Raw genomic sequence first — 23295 nt, 5'->3', positions numbered from 1 at the left:
CTGAATTGTCAAAGGAGGAGCTCGACTTTGGTGAATTAAATTTAAAGCAGGTTTTCCAGTTCTGCTCTGTTAGCCATACCCGTCCTCAGCAGCCTGTTTTATATGCTGTAGACAGTTCATGAAGCATGTTAGCATCTTAGAGAAAGATGTGCTTTCTAAATTCTATATATCCACATTATTATTATTATTATCATCACCCACCATTCAAATAGAACCTTCAAATTTATATTATTTTGATTGCTTTTTTAGAGGATTTGTTGTAAGTCTGGTATAGTTGTTAGAAACTTTGTAACGAAAATAAAAAGATGTATTTATATTTACTTTGTAGATTTTATATTTTTTATAAGATTTTATGACTTAGGCTAACACCAGTCCAAAGATGTAAGAGGTAAACGCCTATCTAGATTTAGAATGATTATATGTACACGGCATGCTGCAACAATCCACACAAGAAAAGAAAGTATACTTAATGATGTATAAGAAGACAATAAGTCCATCACCAAAATATACATCCACTTCATTGTTAAGAACCTGAAGATAAGTTAACAAGATTAGTAGTAGAAGGAAGAAATTATTTTCTCATTTCAAGCCTCCTCTCTGCCCTGTTTCAAACACAATAACCAACACCGTTGTCTGAAGCATCTGCATCCTTGAGACTAAAGCATTTTTGTAACCTCAATTTTCTTTGTGTGTGGACAGAATCTGAGACAGGAAGGGCAGGTGACCTGCACAGAGTTACTCAGTGACTAAAGGGAGAAGCCCATTCAATCTGCTGGCTTGGGAGTTAGAGCTCTGTTTTCTAGAACGTGCGACTTTCATTACAAAGAGCTTTGGGTTGCTTTCATGAAAATCTCACCCTTGTCAGAATGGAAACCAGATGGAGTTAAACCCCAGGGCTTCCCAGGGGGAGTGTTCTTTTCCTGCAGCAGTGTTGGGCTCTTAGATAACAAATGCTTTAAAAAACATGGATGTTGCAAAGTGTAGTGTTGAAGTAAACTGCTTCTCTGTTTTAGATGCTGGCAAATAGCCCTACACTCCAACCTCCTGATTCTTGGCTGAAAGCCTGACTATATCCTAGGGCCTGCAGGGACAGGAAAACTTCAGAGTGCCAAGTGTCATGCCAGACCAGCAGGAAACTTTTGTGTGAAGGCTTTCTGAGGGTAGAGATGCATGCAATCTTAGACTGGTTTATTTTCATGGAAAGTAAAGAGGATGAAAGGAATATGGAAAGGATATTCTTTACAGGATTGAAAATGTTACTTCAAACGACTCCTCTGATGACAAAATATAATCTGATTTTAGACATTTTTTTTAAAAAAAAAAAAGGAAAATAAGCAAATGACTTAATTTAAATTCTATGGACCAAGTCTAACAGCTCAAAATATTGGAATATTATTTCCTAAATATTGAGCCATAAAATTCTGCTATTTCATTACAGGCTGTTGCTCTGTCACTGACTTGACGTCACCGTGATTACTTTTTATAGTCATTTGTAAATATAGAGTAGTTATGAGTTTATTATAAAAAGTGAAGATAAATTTTTTTAAAGAAATTTCTTTTGTGTAACTACAGTAGAGAACTTTTGTTTTTTAATTTTTATTTATTTATTTATTTATTTATGGCGGTGTTGGGTCTTCGTTTCTGTGCGAGGGCTTTCTCTAGTTGTGGCAAGTGGGGGCCACTCTTAAACGCGGTGCGCGGGCCTCTCACTATCGTGGCCTCTCCTGTTGCGGAGCACAGGCTCCAGACGCGCAGGCTCAGTAATTGTGGCTCACGGGCCCAGCCGCTCCACGGCATGTGGGATCTTCCCAGACCAGGGCTCGAACCCGTGTCCCCTGCATTGGCAGGCAGATTCTCAACCACTGCGCCACCAGGGAAGCCCAAGATAAATTTTTAAGATTACATTTAAAAGAAAACATCACGTTCCAATAAGAACCCAAATGTTCACTAGGAAAATTGTTGGTATTTAATCACACAGGACTCATTACAACAAGTTGAAGCTGGAGTTTGGTTCATAGGAGTTATTTATGGAGATTAGATAAGTGAGTAAAAATGGAGAAAGCTCCCTTATAGAGCTACCATGGCTGCTCTTGCAGTTGAGAAAGTAGAAGCAGTGTCTAAAGTGAGGACTGTACTGTCTTTTCCTTTGTTTTTGTTTTATCATGAAGGGATGAGATGAACTATATTTTGATGGATTTTCAATGCACTGAATTAAGTCCACTTAGCACATATGGCTTGGGAAGGCTATTGCCAAATAAATTGACTAAATGGTCCCTAGGAGAAAAAAAAAATTATTTCTAAAACTTATTAAATTTCACTATTAGGAATAGTAAACAAGGTAGAATTAGACAAATTAAGGAAATTATTTAGTTATTTCAAACTTTGCTCTTTCTCAAGGTGCCCTTCCCTGCTCTCTCCACCCCACACTTGTCTCAAGTACCTGGATTTTTTTCTCTACAATAAATACATAATAATATCTTGTGGGAGATAATTTAGAAATCAATTTCAGAAATTTCCCAAAGGTAGCCAGGGTGTGACTACCAGGAATGTTAATGAATTCAGAATTTTTAAAAAAATAAAACATGGAATGATTGTGTAGATAAACTGAAATAAATTTGATACATGTTTAACAATGAGAAGAAAATCTAGTTAGTTGTTAGATGTTTACTGAAAGAAAATAACATTTTGGCTCAGGTTTTTATCTTCCTAATACTTCTGTGCCTTAAGAAGCAAGTGTTTATATAATATATTTATAGTGTGTTTTGTTATTTTTAGAGGTACCTGTAGAATAACAGTGTTATGATCAAAGTCTTTACTCACTTGAGATTTTTTAAAAGCCCCCCTTTTGAACAATGCATTATTAACAGAATTATGAAAAGGGTTGTAGTTTGTTTCATCTAATCAATAGCTTAGGCCTAACTTGGAGAGAAAATTTGACACCTGAATGTCTTATAATTGAATTCATGTTCTCATTACTTTAAAAAAGAAAAGTTCTTAAAAATCAGTCTTGAAGTGGTATTTTATTTCAACGAAACTATCTCCCAAGTACTATAGTTTCTGCTTAGAAAACACTGATACAGGGATTGGGTATTGTAGTTGTTGTTTTTCCTATAGTGGAGCCTTTAGATTTTCTTATAGAATTAAAGAAGGAATGGGAACATTGGACAAAGGTCTTCCCCGCATGACTGGAGGATGTTGTCTTTATGCTAAGGACCTATAGTCAGAGCAGAGTTCTCTTCATTCCTTAACCGATAATTCAAAGGTTGTAAAAGTTAAGAGTTGTAAGAGAAAACAGGTAAAGAGCAGTGCAGGGGGCTTCACTCCTTACCCCCACAGAGTCATCACCCATGCGAAGGGAGAGATGCAGGTGTGGACCACCAGACCTCCGGGCTCTTTCATTTTAGATTAACAAACATTTGAGCCTTTACTGAATGTAAGATCCTGAGCAAAGGACTGTGGAAACAAAAAACAGATTGAAAAAAGAAATTTTCAATCTTCTACAAAAGGCAGCCAGGCAGAAAGAGGCAGAATTTGGGGAGATTACAGTAGAGTTCGAAAAGAAATGCTAAGGGAGAACAACACATCTTGAACTTGCTTCACCTTTAGGTATCTCTATTAACAAGAAGGTACTATTAACTATTAAATCAGATTTTACCCTCCTCAAACGTTTGATTGTAAGCAAGTCACCTTTCAAAACTGTGTGAGCCAAGGTAGATCATATGTTTCACATCTGTAAAGTGGAGCTATAGAAATTCATGGAGTAATTTGTTGATTCTAATACTTTGCATCACTTGATACTATTCTTTCATAAAATCATTTTCTTATATGTAATGCCTTTAAACTCCATAGCATGAACTTGTGAGAGATCTTAGGAGATGAATAAACCATAGAGTACACACTAGACAAATAAATATCACATACTATTGTTGAAGCAATTTTTAGCTATGATCTTGGTTTTATGTAACCTTGCAAATAACTACTTGCTGATTGGCCCAGATCCAATAGAGGTCTACTGTGAGTATCAGAGAACAAAATGATGTTTGTTTTATTATGTTGTCTGTGTGGCATCATTAAGGAGAAAAACTGATAAAATGGATGAATAAATTTTCAAATTGTATTTTAGTCAACACTGAAAACAAACTATGCCGGTGAATTTGATAGCTAGAATAGAAAGCATTAGAAAAAGCATTTCCGAGGCAGAATAACTTTTCACTCTGAATAAAGGTTTCAGCTTTTACTCAATGTTTTCTAAGTTCTCTTTGGCATTGAGTCATGATAGTAATTTCAATCCGTGGGACTTTTTTAAAAAAGATTTTCTTCATTTTTCCTTTCAAAAATTTGGAGACCTTAAAAACAGCCTGCTATACCACAAGAGGTAAGAAAAGTTAGCCTGAGGTAGAGCCGAGGAACCTCTTTCCTCTTAGGGCCAGTACTACAGGGAGGCAAAGGGTGTGATTTCAGTAGTGCCAGGAAAACTGCCATGCCTCAAAATATCTCCCTTTCCACCTGTCATGGAGTCTGACATTCCGTATTTAGATAGTCACTCCTTTGGTGCACGAACATGCGAATATCATTGGGAAGGGCAACACCTTGCTATTATTATAACCTAGCTCTTGCATTCTATCTGTGTAAGGGATCATATTTCCAAGGGACAGCTGAAATCAAAGGGCTTAGAGATATGAGAAATAGGATAGCACTCTTTCCCTTAGGAGAAGAAGGAGATCTAAACATGGCTCAGAAAAGTAATAGCCAATAGGATTTACCATAAATGATGAGTCACCAGTTTTGCCCTAGTAATTAATCATCTTCTTATTTGGTTATTTTCTAGCTGACATTGATGATATGAAAATATGCTACGTCTTGAGAGAAGGGGCTAATGCCACAAGTGACATATTCCATTTTACAGTTGAAGATGGTGGTAAGTATTCACTCTCCTGTTAGTATAAACAAGGAGAGTGGCTTTTATTCGTTGCTCTTTGACAACTTTATTACAGGGAATCGGTATCAAGTATCAGTTTATGCTCACCTGAATTTGTACTGAGTGAAGTTGGTATTTGCTCATGAAAATCTTACATTCTCAGTCTGACACAATACTACTCTGATTGTAAATACATGTTCTAGTTATATTATTCTTGTCTTATGATTTGTAAAGCACTAAAGAGAAAGATCTACGTAGATAGGATCCCCATGTCCAGTTGTTCAGATTATACTCTGCATAAAGCTGCCTGCTTGAGGCCACAGGAGGATGTTGGGACCAACCCAGCCCCACTTGCAAACCACGTGTTCTACCTAGGTGTGTCTGCCCAAAGGGGGTACCTTTTTCTAATTTTCTTGGGTGCTGTGTGGACTAATGCTGGTGGATAATACGTCGCCTTCACCAAGAAATCAGTTCTAAATAAATGTGTATCAAGCTCAGTACGTCTAATGATTTTCTTAGTTTTCTTAGTTTGGGGGATTTTGTGACTTGGTCTAGCTCAGCTTTTCCTTGGTGAAGTCTGAATACTGCAGAGAATAGACTATGGCCTGGGATCTAAGTCACCTCAGTAATTTATTGTCATTGCTCCCCCAGAGCCCTGACTGCCTGTCACACTCTTCAGCTCCCTTCCTCACCCTGCAGCCTAGGAGGAAAGCTGGCCACTTCTAGATTGATCATAAGGGTGTTTGTGTTCTCACTTGCTCTCAGGAGAAGGAAAAGAACCTCAGGAAGAATGTGTGAATAGGACACAGGAAATGAGGGGACCTGTGTGCGAGAGAAGAGAGAGGGAGAAATGATTCAGTCACCTGTTTCCTTACGATGCTTTATAAAAACGCACACTATTCTGTCATCTATCTCAAAAAGATTCCATACTTACCCTTCCTATTTTTTTGAAGCATTAAATAGCACTTGTTTAAAGTGTCGTTGGACGTAACAGGATCACAGCTCTGAAAAATGACATCTGCTGGGTGTTTGCCAGAGAGGAAAAAAAAAAGGGTGTTAACTTGGATTCAACTAAATTTAATAAGTTTAATGCCTTTATTTTCTTAGCAACCAAATCATACTTTAGTATTCTACATATTGATAAATGAATCTTAGTATGAAACCAAGTTCTGAGAAGGAAATCAACTTATCAGAAAATAATCTGCTTGTTGAATCTTGCTGTCCAAATGGGAAATACTACTGCAAGTAAACTTTAGAGTGAGACTCTGAAATAATTCAAATTTGTCTTATATACATATATACATATATTTTATATATATATATATATATACACATATATATATAAATGTAAGGACTAAATCGTTGGTTCCAAACACCATGTATATCTTTCCGAATGACTGAATAAGCCTCAATAGCAAAAGTATGATTTTCTTTAAAATTCCCCCAAAATGTTTGAAATCCAATGACTACAATTCCAAGACATTATAGCCTATACTTTTTTATACATTTTGCTTTTTCTTTCTTTTTATACATATATATGCTCTATTATTATGCACTTTTCTTTCCTTAGCTGAATGGAATGGTTGCAATTACTTTAAAATTTTGGTCTGAATTCAAACTTTGGAAAACGTTATACTGTATCATATTTCAAAATATTAAGTGAGGAATGACTAGCTGAAGAGACTGGGTTTATTTTTGGATTCGCTGAAAAAAATGGCTGAGCCTCTAAAGATTGTGTTTATGGAAATAGGAACTAAATCATTTTAGGAGCTTTTTCAGAGATAGAGTTTCATGTGAGAGAGAAAAATTCCAGAGATATTGTCCTTTACTCTTCTCCTCCCACTGACTTAGCATTACTTACAGAGCTCAGGCAGATTCTGGCAACTCTGTGGAACAGAATTTATCTTAATTTCCCTGATGCAAGAAAACTTCCCTTTGACAGAATAAATACAGAGACCTGCAAGATTAAAAACTAAAAAGTCATGTATGTATTTCAAAATAGTTTCAATCTGATACTTATTTTTTAAGGATTTTTGCACTGTCTTTTGTAACATATTCTAATATATCAATGAGAAGTGCAAGACTATTTAAACTTACAGAGTATCTTGAATGAAATTCTCCTCTCTGGGAAGTGTGAGGTATTTTGCTAAACAGAAGTAAAAAAAATGTTTGCAATATTTGTGATAAAAGAAAGAATAAAGATATTCTTCCTCTCTACAAAAATATTATACTAAGAATTATGAATTTTTTCTGACCTAGCTATTATATCTTCTAGTAGTACAGTTAGTAATTTCATCAAAATATACTCTAGAAAAGACCTATTTTATAGACTGTAATATGAACATTTATTTTCAAAATCTTCAAATGTAGCAATGTAAATTTCATGAACTAGATTACATGTTTATGAAGACACATTTGTGATGTCGTTTGACACTTCTCCAAGATATGTATGCCTCAGGAATTATGTCAGGTAATGCAAGGATTGAATCTTATGAACAAGGATTATCCTTGTTTCTCAGTTGGAAGGATCTAGGTCTCAGAGTAGCCAGGTAACTTCCCCAAACACATCCATCCATCCATCCAGGAAGTAACAGAGCTCCCTCAAGGGTACTTACTCTTCCCATGCATTTGATGACAGACATTTTGCACCAGAGGGTTTAGTTACTGAATTCAGCTGTAGTCATTTATTATCATTTACTTTATACAATTATAGTAAGCATATCCATACACCATTCCCATGAAATATATGAAATGCTTCTAGTATTTCAGATCTGAGAAGCAAGTCAAGGCGCCATGGCATAAAATCAATCAGCTCTCTACTACCAATTCTCTCTCCAACTCACTAAAAATCACTTTCTTCAAGTCAACCAGATTGATTTTAGGACCGTGACTATCTAAGGAAATTATTGGAGCAAATATAATCCTCAAATAACATTAAAAATAAAGCATAGCTTTTAATTTCAGGAGTCAAGAATGGGAGAGGAGGCTGAGGAGAAGAGAAAACTAAAATCCCTTGTTTTTGATTTAATTATATTATCATAAGAACCTGGCTAGCCACAGAATTCTCCTGTTATAATGTCCTAACCGGTTAAGACCACCCACGACTAATGGATTGGTGCTTAGGACAGAGTTACTACTTTTTAGTGTTTGGAGGGCTTTGGGGCAATTACCAAAAGACTGGACTTAAGAATACACTAATTGAAGAATAGATAACGTCAGGATTTTCACCTCGGAGTTCTACTGTGTTTGGACTTAATGAATGTTGGTTAATATAGCACATGTATACACACACACACACACACACACACACACACACACACACCCGCATGCACACAGATCCTCATATGTCAGGATTCTTTCCATTAGATCTTTTATTAGAACTATCATTTATGCAATTTTGCCTTCACAGCTCCGAGCACAGTTAAAAATACATATATTTGGCAGATGAGGAAACTGAGTCACAGATATAGGTAACTGACCTCCTTCAAGTTGTATAACCAGGCAGCTAGAGGCCAATTTGAATCCCAGATTCCTTCCTCAAACAGTAACTTCGACACTTATTTAGGATTGGCGTAAGAGGGAAAAATACTGGAATTCTTCTGGGCTCTCCAGACTGAGTTTTTAGGCATGTTTGATAGACGAGAGTGAAGTCAGAGTAGGATCTGCTGAGAGACAAAAAGTTCTGCATCCTCTGGGGTGTACAATTTTATTTTAGAATACTTCAAAGGTCACTGCATCCTAACATTTATAGTATTCTTTCCTGGTATCACACTGTAATTTTTCTAACTACATGTGGAAAAAAATTTATTCTTTCTAAAGTTGAAATAAACACAAATCAAATCAACCTTAAGGTACTATTTTTTTTTTAACGTTTTTATTGGAGTATAATTGCTTTACAATGGTGTGTTAGTTTCTGCTTTCTAACGAAGTGAATCAGTTATACATATACATATATCCCCATTATCTCTTCCCTCCTGCGTCTCCCTCCCTCCCACCCTCCCTATCCCACCCCCCTTCTAGCTGGTCACAAAGGTACCATTTTATAATTATTTGATCAATTAAATTACAAAGAAACTTTTAAAAAATTCACTTCAGGGATTATGATGAAAGAGGTACACTTCCAAACTATTTGTGAGGTTGTAAACTGAGAACATAAAGTTGAAGAAACATTTGTGAATACGGAGATAAAGTCAAGAAGGCTATAATATTCCACTTGAGACACGGCTCAACAGAAGCAAAAATTTGTAGGCACATGTATTATGTCACCATGTGAAAAGTAGCAATCTGGAAATTACTCTAAATGCCAATAAAAATAGAGCTTTTTAGTAATGGTACCTACATCAGAAAATGTTATGCAGCCCTTAAAATTCATAATTATAAATTGTCATATTGTAACTCTTCAAATGATCACTTAGTAGTGAAATACATTTATTGGAATATTAGTGAAGAACCTGAGGAAATTCCTCGGTAGTCCATTGCTTAGGTCTCTGCACTCTCACTGCTGAGGGCCCAGGTTCAGTCCCTGGTCAGGAAACTAAAATCCCACAAGCCGCGCGGCGCAGCCCCCAAAAAAAAACCCATGAAAATGTTACATCAAAATAGGTCATCCATCCAGTTTTCTGGGGCCAATCAACACATGCATTTTCATAGTTACAATCTAAAAGGTCAAACTCTGAAATTAGGAAGTGTGTTCCTGTTATCTGTGGCTTCATCCAAAGAGCTTTTGTATATAAGTGTGGGTAGCAATCACCTATGGATTTAGCTAAACCGTCTTCCATCTCTTTTGCTTTTACCCTTTATGTCTTCTCAAGGGTAATTCAATGTAATGATAATAATACAGACTTGGAAAACACATTCTCCTTTGATAATTGCCTCTTTGAATTAAAATTCCAGATCTAGTACTTGGAATTTTGTGGGAAGAAAAAAAGCATGTATTCTTTTTTTTTTTTTTCCTAAGCTAATAGAGGGAAGAAATTAGAAAACTAATAATAATAAAATAAATCCAAAAGCAAACAAGAAATGAGAGAAGACAGAACATAGAACAGAAGAAACAAAAAGAAAGCAAATATTATGATGGTAGATATAAAGCAAAATGTATCGATAATTATATTAAATGTAAGTGAACTAAATGTTCTAATTAGAATATAAAAGTTGTCAAACTGGATAAGAAAACAAAACCCAATTACATGTTGCTTACAAGAAGCACATCCTTGAAAAAAACATGTATTCTTTTATCCCCTTCATAACAGAGCATATTTTCCCTGATTTCTTCTCAGCATTTAACTCTGTAATTTTCCTCTTCTAACATTATAAGTATTCTAACATGAAAGCGCTCCTGTCCCTTTTTAGTTTTGTCTCCAAGGAAATCGTCTAGCTCTTTACTATGATGTGAAATCCAGTCTCATGTAACTATTCCAGGTATGTCCCACCCTCAGCCCTAATGACTGCTAATCACTCCTCAACTTTCAACTCAGATGTCATTCCCTCTCCAAAGTTTCTCCCAATATCTTGATAACAAAATTAGCCATGGCCCTTTTTTGTGCTTCTATCCCTACCTTTCTTTAGAACAAGAATGTTGTATTCTGATTATTTGTTAATGTGAAGACCTCCATTAGTAGAGAAGAAACTTTTTCAAGTCAAAAAAAGGTGTCATTAATCTTTATACCACAAGGCCTATCCAGGGGTGAACACACAGTAAATATTAAACAAATATTAAAATAAATGAATATACAAATGGCCAAAAGAAGCTCTATCTTATATAAGGATCAATTAAGTAGTATTCTACAAAAAGCTCCTATAAACACTTCCCAGGGGACCCTTTGCATTCCTTTAGAACATTCTCTTATCCTAGCATTGATTTAAATCCTTGTGGCACCAAAAAAGATTCTTAGTAAAGCTTTCACATTTTTTTTTTAAAGAGTTATTTTTTTATTGATTGATTGATTGATTGATTGATTGCTATGTTGGGTCTTCGTTTCTGTGTGAGGGCTGTCTCTAGTTGCGGCAAGCGGGGGCCACTCTTCATCGCGGTGCGCGGGCCTCTCACTATCGCGGCCTCTCTTGTTGCGGAGCACAGGCTCCAGACGCGCAGGCTCAGCAGTTGTGGCTCACGGGCCCAGTTGCTCCGCGGCATGTGGGATCTTCCCAGACCAGGGCGCGAACCCGTGTCCCCTGCATTAGCAGGCAGATTCTCAACCACTGCGCCACCAAGGAAGCCCCTTTCACATTTTTAAACACATGAAACTAACTGCTGTAAAAATGCCTTTGAAACCTTCAGTGAAATATACTTAAGATTGAAGAGATTCACAGTAACCACCAGTTTAGAGCTCATGTTATTCTTAAAGAATTCTTTTCAGAAAAAAAAAGTTGTCAGTATGTTATATAAACAATTATACAATTTTAAAATTTAAAAAGAAATCAACATTTTCTATAAATCACTGAAATTTTTAAGTCAGCACCACAGCCTTAAGTATTTTTAGTCACCCCAATTTTTTTGCCTCATGTGAGACAACTTTATGACAGGGAGAGAAGTAGAAAACTATATTAGCATAAAGTATCCTCAGTTCTTATTAAAAAGTCATTATGTACATTTTTATGTTTCTTGTTTGTTTGCTTGTTTCAAGTCTCAAAGCCTGAGCATCAGATTCAAGATACTTCTTTTTTCTCTGCAATATTTCTCTCTTTTTTAAATTTTTATTTTATGTTGGAATATAGTTGATTAACAATGTTGTGTTAGTTTCACATGCGCAGCAAAATGATTCAGTTATACATATACATGTATCTATTCTTTGTCAAATTCTTTCCCCATTTAGGTTATTACAGAATATTGAGCAGAGTTCCCTGTGCTATACAGTAGGTCTTTGTTGGTTATCTATTTTATATATAGCAGTATGTATATGTCAATCCCAAACTCTGACATAAATCAAGATACTTCCTGATGGGAAGAAAGAATTAGGATATGTTATCATCTGGCCTGGTATACTTAGTAGGGGGAGCCCTACTTTTTTCTTCATTATGAAAACTGGTTTGCCGCTTCCTCATTTGAGCTCTCATATGACATGGGCACACCGTCTATGAGAGTCTCTCTCTGGTTTTGGCACTGAAACTGGGCATCAGACATGATATGCGTGTTGGCCATTATAATGTATCTGGTCCATAGCCAGACATGTGTTGCCACTCTCTTTGTGCCTTGCAGTGCCCAGTTTTTCATCCGCCAAGATCCCTAATTCATATGCTATTGAAAGATATAAATAGCTTCTTGACATAGTAGAAAAAGCTGCAAAGTCATTTCTGTATATGAAATGTCAGTTAAGGATGAGGCTTTCAGAATTTTATTCCGTACCTGATGGTTGAATACTCAAGACACCGGGAGACTGGAAGCTCTTCATGCTGGTTTAGAAGAAGCACAAGTTTTTGCTGGAAGGTGACCAGTAACTTCAGGGTTTAAAGCAAAGTCATTATTGATAATTAGCTTGAATTTAAAGCAAGGGCTGGAAAAATATAAATAAGTGCAGTAAGTCGGAAAATGAGGTCTGAGTACAAGCATTAAAAGATTTTACAGACATTCAGCTGAGAGAAAAAAAGCAAGCATTCTTGGCAATAAAGTTAATTACTAGTGACATGAGAACCAGAGGAAAGACACTAGTGCCTCAGGGGGTTATAATAAGACAGTGAAGTAATGTCAGGCACTGATACGAGTATTTTTAATCTGTAAGAGAACACAGATCCACTAGAATACAGGTCCTGGGAGAAGGTGTTGGCGACTATGGCATAATGTTTGTAAGCCTTTCCTTTTTCATTGAACAGTTCAGAACAGTTCAAGTCATCAAGATCTTTCTACGCCAGATCCCTGCCTTTAAAATCATGAATCTATAAAACACCTGTACTGTACTGTCCATGAAAGAAGTTGTACCTTTTAAATAGAAAAATATAAACTAAATTGTATTAGTTAATTATTCTTTAGGTTCATTCCAAAATTATATGTCATATGGCTGTACTGTTTTCATTAGCTTTAGTTCAGAGGAAACGTTTCTTAAATCATTAAATCTTCCCATGAATATGAATCCTCATTAGACACATTTTTAGACATTTAGCATGGTTCTATATTTATTCTCAAAACAAATGATAATCACCTTTTAAAAACTAAGCAAATCTTTCATAAGTGACTAAAATACCATAATCTCAAATCAAATATTTATTTGTGGTATATATTACATTACTCAGTAATATCCCAGTCTGTCTTTTTAAATTTGCTCTGCGTGGCCGGGAGAAATAGACCGTGGTGTTCAATGACAGTTGTAATTAGTATGATTCTATATTTGCTAGAACCTATAAGAATACAACAGAGAACCGGAATGCAATGGAAGAGAAGGTTCAGAGTTTCTATGGTGAAACTTAAAGAGTTTCCCTATTCACTTATTTATTGAATTATTCAACAAGTATTTTTGGTGCCCCAACTATGTTTCAGGTGTCTATTGGGATCTCGGAAAATAATGACGATCATGGCAGTTATGACCTCTGACCTGAGGTTCTGATAGCTATGGATGATAAAACAGTAGACAAATACAGCACGTATACATTGTTTAAAGTATTATGGGGGTTATAATTAAATCCAAGATAGAGATGCAGATGTCAGGAAAGGCCTCTGAAAGGTGTGCTATTTAAGCTTAGACCTAGGATGAGATGAAGCTGCATCAGGAAGAAGGGAGGAAGAAATGTTCCAGGTGGAGGGAAAAGCACGTGCGATGGCACTGAGCTTGGTGTGTTCGAGTGACCGGAAGAACATCGACACACCTGGAGCTCAGTTAACAAACCAGAGAGTGGGGCAAGATGGTTCTCGGGAGACAGACTGGGGCGAGAGCCTTATAAACCCAGGGCAGTAATTTCGACTTTGTTCTGAGGGAAAGAGAATCCCCCAAATCATTTTCTTTAACTTTTTATTTTATTTTGGAGTATAGTTGATTAACAATGTTGTGTTAGTTTCAGGTGCCCAGCAAAGTGATTCAGTTATACATATACATGTATCTATTCTTTTTCAAATTTTTTTCCCATTTAGGTTGTTACAGAATATTGAACAGAGTTTGGGATTGACATATACACACTGCTATATTTTAAATGGATAACCGACAAGGACCTACTGTATAGCACAGGGAACCCAAATCATTTTAAAACAAGGGAGTAACACGTTCCAGTTTATGTTTTCAGAAGATGACTCTTGTAGCTGTGGAGAGTCAAGGGGACGTATCAAGGAGAAAGCAGGGACTGATGCAGGAAGACATCTGATACAGAGACAAGAAGACAGGCTTGCATAATTTCAGATCTCAATCTATAGTACTTACTGATGGATTGGATTATGGGGTAAGGAAAAAAGAGAATTAAGCATGATTCTGGGTTTCTTGGCCAGCGGAGAATGGTGCTGCCATTTGTTGAGATGGAAAGGACTAGCGGGGCATGGAAAAGGTTGAAGGGAAATTAAGAGGTCCTTTCCAACATATTAATTATGAGATGTCTTACTTCTTTGAAATGTGTACACAGGAAGGTCAACCTCTTGACCCTGCTTATCTTCCTTTCCATCCAAGTGAGGGGCGCAGCCTCTGGAGTTAGAACTGGGAAAAATACCAATTGGTGATGTGACCCTGGGCCAAGAGAGTGAACCTTTCCAAGCCTCAGTTTCATTTGTAAAGTGGGACAATAATAGTACCTAGCTAATAAGGTTCTTTTGAAGATTTAAGTAAGGTTATTCGTGGAAATAGGATCATTCATGCAGCACAGGTCCTGCGGCATAGTAAGAACTGTGCAGGTAGCTACTACTATGAGGGTTTCCAGAGCTTCTCTTTCTATTTGTCTTTCTTTTTTTTTTTTCCTTGCTTATTTTCCCTCTCTCGCTCCTCCTTCTGTCCTTTTCTTTCTTCCTTTCTTCCTTGTGCTTGCCTTTCTCAACTGTGTATAAAGTTTGACTCTCTGACTATTTGTTTTTGGTGGAAAGATGGGATATACAGGGACAAAAGTGGAAGAATAATTAACACTTCTTCAATGCTGAATCTAAAGGCTAAGAATGCTTCCAAAGTTATTGGACCACTAGTAAGTAGCTAAACTAAGATTTCCATTAATCTAATAATAATGAGTTTTCACTTTGGCCAAATCATAGAAATACAAAACACTGTACTTCTTTTCACTGTACATGTTTTATTTCTCTTTTTTAATGACTGGAAATATAAATTTTATAGACTTGAAGGTTAAATATAGTAACATGCTTTTACCAAAATGTAGTACTCCAAAACATGTTGATTTAGCAATTGTGAGGTTTGAGGGACAGTTTTGATCGCAAGTCTAATACGCTGGGACACAACCAGCCAAAGACAGTGATAAAATACCATGTTTGTTCAGGTCTTATAATCTCCTAAATATATTTAGTATAGAATGCTGTACTAAACTATACTGTAGTATAGTTATGCAGCTGACAGATGTTCCACTTAATCATTATCATAAAGAAAAAAACAAATAAAAGCATCTGAGAAAATTAGCAAATTTAAGTAATAAGAAGAGCATATATTTTGAAATTCTCCATTTATATCATTGGAAAATAAGTGCTGTGGATTTGTATATTACTCTTAACATGTTCCTTAAAAGCTGAATATTGCTTATGTGAATTATTTGCAGTAAACAGATACTTCTTTTTTTTTAATTAATTAATTTATTTGGTTGCTCCGGGTCTTAGTTGCGGCATGCATGTGGGATCTAGTTCCCTGACCGGAGATCGAACCTGGGCCCCCTGCATTGGGAGCACAGTCTTAACCACTGTGCCACCAGGCAAGTCCCCAGTAAACAGATACTTCTCGATTCCGTGTAATAAAAATGTAAAATCTTATTTTCCTGTGATTTTACAGGAAAACTGTCTGCTTTTTAAAATCTTGTCCTTCTAATGTTCTTAAAGATAATGATTGGGTAATATGTAGATTTTATTTAACAGCTTTATTTATCTGTTTCTACCTGATAAGTTTTACAGCCATGGGTCTTTCTGCAATATTCCAGTGAAGTCAAAGGGAAAGATGTCATACCTAATCCCAATTGCAAATAAGGAAAAATATGGTTTTTTAACATTGTGATAAAGTGAGGAATATGTGAACCACACACACACACAAAATATAGATGTTTTGGTTCTTGCTTCACAAATGTAGATTGATTTCATAATGTACATTTCCTAGGAGCAATAATGTTTGTGTAAATGAGGGGGAAAAAGTTTTCCTGAACCTTTTCTTTTAGAACAGTTAGTGTAAATTTACTAAAATCATTAATTTATTGATCTGTTTCTGCCCCTAAGGATAAAAAATCAATTGCCAAGTAGTGGTATCATTAGCGATTTTTCACTTAGGGAATAAATATAAGGTTAAGAAGACAGTGTACCTTTAGGTGGTTCACATTTAGAATTCTCATATTGTTGTTATGGTAGAAGATTCCAGAATAAATTATTCAGTTATGGCTAAGTACCATTTCACATAAGACTCACTTTTTGCAGAGGCTATTAGTATTCGTGGTACTAAGAAATTAAAAGAAAAGATTAAGGGAACAAAATTATCTTGCTATGTTTGGTTTTCAATTTAGAACTACGTTTTATTCTTCTTGTTGATTTTGATTTAAGCTTGGAAAATAGCACCTTCATAGTATTTTGATGAAGGAAGCCAGGACACAATTCTCCTCTTTTTGTTTCAAGAGAGCTCTGACTACTTTCCTCCAAACTGAGAGAGCAGACGTGCCTGCTCTCTATTTCTTTGCTGGTTTCCTCTGTGCAGAAAGATCTAATCATTTCATCTTGGTAATGCCCCACCTGTTACCTTTAACTCCACTTACATAGTTATTAGAGGCATGATTTGAGAACACTGAAAACAGTGTTTTTAAGCATAGCTCAAGAGGGCCACTTCAGAAATTGAAAATAAAGTGGTAAAACTGGTTAGTAGACTTCAGAAATCCAAGAGACAGAGAAGAACCATTTTGTGTTCCCATAATCCTTCTCTTGCTTTACTTTATTTTTATGCAGAAACAGCCCCAAATTAAAAGCACGGCATCATTGCTATAGAATTAAGAAAAGTAGGCTACACTTAACCATTTAAGAAATTGTTATTAACCATTTAAGAAAAAGTTATTCTTGCTACCTAGACCTCAAGAACCATTTTGTTTCACCATGCATAGCCATCCAGTTACTAAATCAGTCAATTTTACCTGCTTCCTGAATTTCTGTTGAATCAGATTCCTTCACTAACTCTATGGCTATTGATCCCATTAGAACCACATCAGTGTGGTTTATCTTAAATGATTTATTAAAAGTAAACTGCTTAAAATAATGATTGGCACAGAGTAAGTGCTATATAAATGTTAGCCATTTTCCCCAGCTGTAATATAGTAAGCTATCCATGAGAACTATCTCTGTTTTTTACCCTTGTTTTTCATTGATGTATCCTCAGTGCCTGGAGCATATAGCTGCTCAATAAATGTTTATTGAGTGAATGAAGGACTTTTTTCTAATGTAATTCTCCTAATGGATCTCTTCATCTCTTGTCACTTTCCCTTCTGACCCAGATACACACTGTTTCTATAGTTACCTAAAAAAACAGTTGTGATTTTTTAAATTATCTTTTAAAAAAAACCCTTCTATCCTCCCCTCTGCTGCCACAGTTCATTTTCTACAGTGCAAATCTGATACCGTTATTACTTTCCAACTCACAATGGTCTTTTGTTATGCACAGGATAAAATTCAGACTCTTCTTGGGAATTCCCTGGTGGTTCAGTGGTTAGGACTCCACACTTTCATTGCTGAGGGCCCGGGTTCGATCCCTGGTTGGGGAACTAAAATCCCACAAGGTGCACAGTGCGGCCAAAAAAAAGAAAAACAATTCAGACTCTTCTTGATGTACAAACTAGCCAAGTCTAATCTATCCAGCCACACAGCCTTTTCAGGATTTCTGCACATGCCACATGCCTTTCCTTTCTTCTTTGGTATCCTTCCATTGTCTCTGCATGAGATTCACTCCAATAGTGTATTTTCTCCCTGATTTCTTCTACCCCTGTTATTAAGGTCAGACATCACTTCCTCTGTGTTCCCATAACTACTAATATTTGTATCCAGGGACAATACTCAAAGTATTGATTTGTATATCCATATATTGATGTAAATAATAATTTAAACCATTGTCAATTATAAAATTATATATATACATACATATGAATGTGTATATATACACATTCATATATCTATAATTACTTAGCAAGTGATATAAGTGGCAGCACAAATAATTAATAATAGCATACTATAAGAAGGCTGTTAATATACTATGCAGTATAATATATTACACATATATATGTTTTATAAAAGTGCTTACAAGTATAAGGTTACAGTACAAATCACTCATCAAATCACTAATAATTTTAAAATGTTGTTTTGATGTCATCTTTTACGAAAGCAGCTTTCCCAAGCTAAAGCATACCTTCCCTGGGCCATGATTTGACATAGGATCAAACTCTTCCCTCAAATTGGTCATTATTAAGTGACTTGTAACACTAATTGGTAGAAAATTTCTCTCAGCATCAACGGTATTGTTCATGGTGTTTTTGTTGAACTAAATCAATTACATCCAAATTATTTCCAAGCCCTACAAAATATATGAGGCTCATATAGTCAATGTCTATGTATAGATGAAGTCACAAAAATTATTCACTGGAATGCAAGGTTTAATTAGGTGGAACTTCAGGACCAATGAGAGGCTGGGTATTATCTTGGTTAACAGTGTGAGCTCTTCCAGGCATTTTGGGCTTGAATTCTGACTCTGCAAGGTTTTAAATAATCTTTCCGTCTACTTGTTAATCAGTACAGATGCATTCGCCATTTTAACAATCAGTATACAAGCTCAGAACATACCACTGTGTACTGGAACACTTTACGTACATCTGGGTTTGTAAAGCTTCTCCTCTGCAGGAGCTGCTTTCTTCATATTCCTGTCTCCTTGTCCAGGGCTTAGTCTCCACATGGCACTTAGTTGGAGGTCATTAAATATTTATGGAATGAAGTCATGAATAAATGCTGAAGGTAAATAACTAATGGTTTCTATTTTCTTTTCAAGTTGTATGTGGAGTATCTTCAGAAGTCAAGAGAGGAATCTAAAGGAAAATAGAAAAGTCTTACCAGTGTAAAAGAATGTGAAGTAAACAAAAGCTTGTCTTGTCTTGTCCTTTAGCTGTCTTCCAAACACACAGAGGTGCATATGAACATATACTTTCCCAATATTCTTTGCATAGAATTTATGTGACATCCAACTCTTTGTCTTGCTTATTTTATAATGGAGTTCCTCTTCTTATGTGTATGCCTGGATATGTTTCCAGTTTAGAGACCTAGCTTTTAGACTTTTAAGCTTTTGTAAGTGCTGCAATTTCTTTGACTTAGTTATTATAATAAGCGTGCTGAATCTTATTGATTTGTGTTCTAGACACCATTGAGAATGGAATGAGTTTATACTCTTAATAGATTAACTTCACTCCCCTTTTCCTGCATCATTTTGACAAAGCTGAGAAAACTGCTCACCCCTTCCCCTCCCGGTTCCCACCTCCACCTCCTGTATGTATGTGGTAAAAGTCAGCATCCATAAGAAAAGGGACAGAGTCAATTAAATGTTACCTGATAACCGTTCATTTAATTTGAGAGAATAGTAACACTGTAAGAGATAAAGTGAATTAGCAAAGCATTTTATACTGGAGATTCTTCTAAATAAATGGTGTTGCTAAGTGATGTGATAAAGTAAATGTGTTTAGAAATAAATCAGTCTCTACTTTTACCTGCCTGATTAAATATTCACTGTATGAATTTTTTTAATAGATCTTTATTGGGGAAAACACTGTATGAATTTATATAGTGAAGGTGGTGAAGACCATGTTTACAGAGTCTTTAGAATTATAGATACAATATAGCATTTGATTTTGAGATTTCAGAGAAAGGCTTGTCTTTTAAAAAGAAGATTCCTAAAGTTTTACTGTGTTGATCAAGTCACTAGCTTACTTTATTCAGGTAGAGATGGTTTTTGGGTGTTGGTTTGTTTGTTTGGCATGCCGTGCAGCTTGCTGGATCTTAGTTCCCCGACCAGGGACTGAACCCAGGCCACCGCAAGGAAAGCGCCGAGTCCTAACCAATGGACCACCAGGGAATTCCCTAGAGATGGTTTTTTAAAGTCTTATTACTTATTTAAAAGTTAAAAATAATCTTAGGATTTTAAAGCAATTTTTCCATGAAAAATACTGAAGTGAACTGAGTCCATGTAATTATAATAACATCAATTAAAAAGAGCATTTGACACTTCGTTATTACTATCCTCAAATACCCACGGTGCACAAACAGTTTTAAATACAGTGGCTTATCTTGTAGATTCCAAGAGTTAAGGAATTAGATGCAAATAGGGCAGACCGGAAACATAGGTGTGTAGACTGGTTGTGATTAAGGGCTCTTCTGCGATTCTCTAGAAAAACATGATTCTGCTTTATTAGGTAGTTGCTTAATCCATGGTGATTGAGTTACTTGACCCACGGTTTTTTTTATTGTTAATAATAGATACAACTGATTTCATGATTAAGGGTCTTTTGAATCTACCAAGATAGCTTAATACAGGTTCTGCCATATTCTTATTTCTTCCTTAGGGATAATATATCCATATGGACCCCTTATCGTATTTTAATGATCATTGAGTATCTTTATTAAGTAGAATTCAGAAAGCATTTTATATACATTTTCAGTCAGGACAGTACACACACACACAGATTTCTCCTGCGGGATCCTAGTATATCACCATTTGGCAACCAGTTTTACACTTTAATGAGTTAATAACATTTTCCTGCTACCAGTTCCAAAACTGGCCTCTTAAGCAATAATATGAACAAAGACTGAAAAATATTTTTGTTTATGTTCTGAGTTACTCCTGGGTGGTAATTTGATTTGGCATTTAATTCTCACAGTTAGGTGGCTGTTATCAGACACGAGTCTTCTGTCATCCCCATTTCTTTTAATGGTATGTCTATTCTCTCAACCATCTAAACATCTTTATAAAATATTTTTGGACCCATCTATATTCTCTCTTACATGCTAAAGGGGGAATCAAGCTGTATTCTTGTTGCTTTTGAGAGTTGATGAGACCAATGACCCCCCCCCACCCCAGCATTCCTTTTCCCTTTTTAGTATTAATGGAAAGAAAGTATGGTTTATAATGATCTTTTGAACTTTGAATTCCTGGCATGCTTATTCAGAGCATCTACTAGCTCAGAAGTCATTTTACATCCCCAGTGATAAGCTATACATAAACAGAGTTTTCTTAGTATTTGCTGATAGCTCTTGTTCTACCAGTTTCTCTCTCTCTCTGTCCTTCACTATAGAAAGTTACACTAATATTGATACATTTAAGAGATAATTGTATTAAATCTATTAGACAATTATCTGTTAATTACATGCCCTCAGTTTTGAACGTAGCCATCATTGCAAGATTTATGGTTGGTAGTGGGCCTGCAGGTAGAAGAGATAGGAAACAGTGTGTACTGAATACTTCCTATGTAACCAGCAATTTACCCAAGTCAATTTATTGGATTATCAAAAGAGCAGTCAGTGATTTCTATTGTTGCCATTTTACCTAGGAAGGAAGTGAGGCTTAAAGAATTAAAATAAATTTCTCAGAGTTGCTGTATTAATTTCCTATTGCTGCTGTAACAAATTATCACAAGCTCAGTGACTTAAACCAACACAAATTTTCTTATCTTACAGTGTGGAGATCAGAATTTTAAAATGACTCGGTTAAAATCAAGGTGTTGACAAGGCTGTGTCCCTCTTGAAGCTTTGGAGGGGAATCTGTTTCCCTGCCTTTTCCAGCTCCTAGAGGTTGCCTGCATGCTTTGGCTCGTGGTCCCTTCTTCCATCTTCAAAGCTGGCAGTGTAGCATCTTCAAATATCTCTCTGATGCTGACCTTCTGTTTCACTCTTCCACTTAAAAGATTCCTTGTGATTATATTTTGCTCATCCAGATAATCTAGGACAAACTCTCCATCTCACAGTCAGCTCATTAGCAACCTGAATTCAACATACAATCTTAATTCCCCTTTGCCACGGAGACTAACATACTCACAGATTTCCCTGGGGGCTAGGAGGAGGACGTCTTCGGGGAGCCATTATTCTGCCTCCCAAAGTAATCCTGTTTGTAGGAAATAAACCAAGTGATAAGTCAAGTCCAGGTTTGTCCACATGTTGGTGGAATTCAAGGGGCACGGGACAGGTCCTCCTGTGCAAAAATATCTCACCCACTGCCTGCCATAATACCTGAAAGTCCATTGTTAGAGTTAGTTTCTTTGAGGTTCATATGTAAAAGTCACCAAGAATCCCCCAAGTAAAATTCAGATGTTACAGGCCCTCAGGAGAAGATTTGTCAACAGCTTATTGAATACAAGGAACATTTCAGGAGCAGGAAGTAAGGGAAAAGGGTAGCAAAGAAAGTCACTAGAAGGGGAAGTGTTATGATGCCGGTTTTCTTCCCAGCCTATTACATCATTTGGCCCAGAGCTCGTCTTAGTGGTAGGATTTCCCCCTTACTTAGGGATATGAGGCATGTACAAACAGGGTTGTAACTTTTCTTTGATGTATTTTCTGTATTCTTAATCCTTATTTACTACTCTCTTGTTGATACTTGACAATTTAACTCTAAAGAAAATCAATTGGCCCACTCTCAACTAGAACGGAGATGCATGTTTGTCTAGAGAGATTGACACTAAATGGACAAAATTTCACTGACTTCTTGGTATGTGCAAGCCACATTGCTTAAAGATGTAGGGATTACATGCACTCTAGCAGATACTAATTGTATCTCAATTCTGGGTAGATACTGGCATACAAAAGCCTGGGTTTATAAATTCAGACCAGAATGATCTATGCAGATTAAAGAAAGCTACCTGAATCATACCCTATGAAATTAGGTATCTGCAGTGTCCCATGTACCCAGGCAGGGGTTCTGAGCCTGAGCTGGATGAGGGTAAGGGTAGGTTCCCAGCGCATAGCCTAAGGGGCAGAAAGCTAAAGTTCTCAGTCCAAATGCATTGAATTGAATTGAAGATGCTTCATAGTGCTTTGCAAATACTTTATGAGGCAAACGATAGACGCTGAAGAAACCAGGATCAAGCAACCCAGTTCAAAAGGGAGGGAGAAAGACTGAATCTAGACAGCATGGGGCCCCTTGACCTCCCTGGGCTGAGGAGGGAGATGTTAGGATGCCCAGAGGGCTGGGATCCAAAAGAAGGAGTCCTGTTTCTAAGATGTATGTATTATTACTCTCCTCAATATCCTGTACTACTTAGGTATCCTCAAATGTGGA

The 23295-nt window shown here is 36.3% G+C and overlaps 1 protein-coding gene across 2 annotated transcripts in view; it reads left to right on the top strand.

Moving 5' to 3' along the window:
• FREM2 (FRAS1 related extracellular matrix 2) overlaps positions 1 to 23295 on the top strand; it is a 145658-nt gene that overhangs the window by 5738 nt on the left and 116625 nt on the right. For both annotated transcript variants that reach the window (XM_007193672.2, XM_057532751.1), the window contains exon 2: positions 4829 to 4918. In XM_007193672.2, coding sequence (XP_007193734.2) covers positions 4829 to 4918 — 90 coding nt within the window. The remainder of the gene's footprint in view (positions 1 to 4828; positions 4919 to 23295) is intronic.

This window comes from Balaenoptera acutorostrata, chromosome 18 (genome assembly GCF_949987535.1).
Source record: "Balaenoptera acutorostrata chromosome 18, mBalAcu1.1, whole genome shotgun sequence".
Lineage (NCBI taxonomy): Eukaryota > Metazoa > Chordata > Mammalia > Artiodactyla > Balaenopteridae > Balaenoptera > Balaenoptera acutorostrata.
Note: the sequence above shows the minus strand (reverse complement) of the source record. Positions and strands in the feature narration are given on the sequence as shown.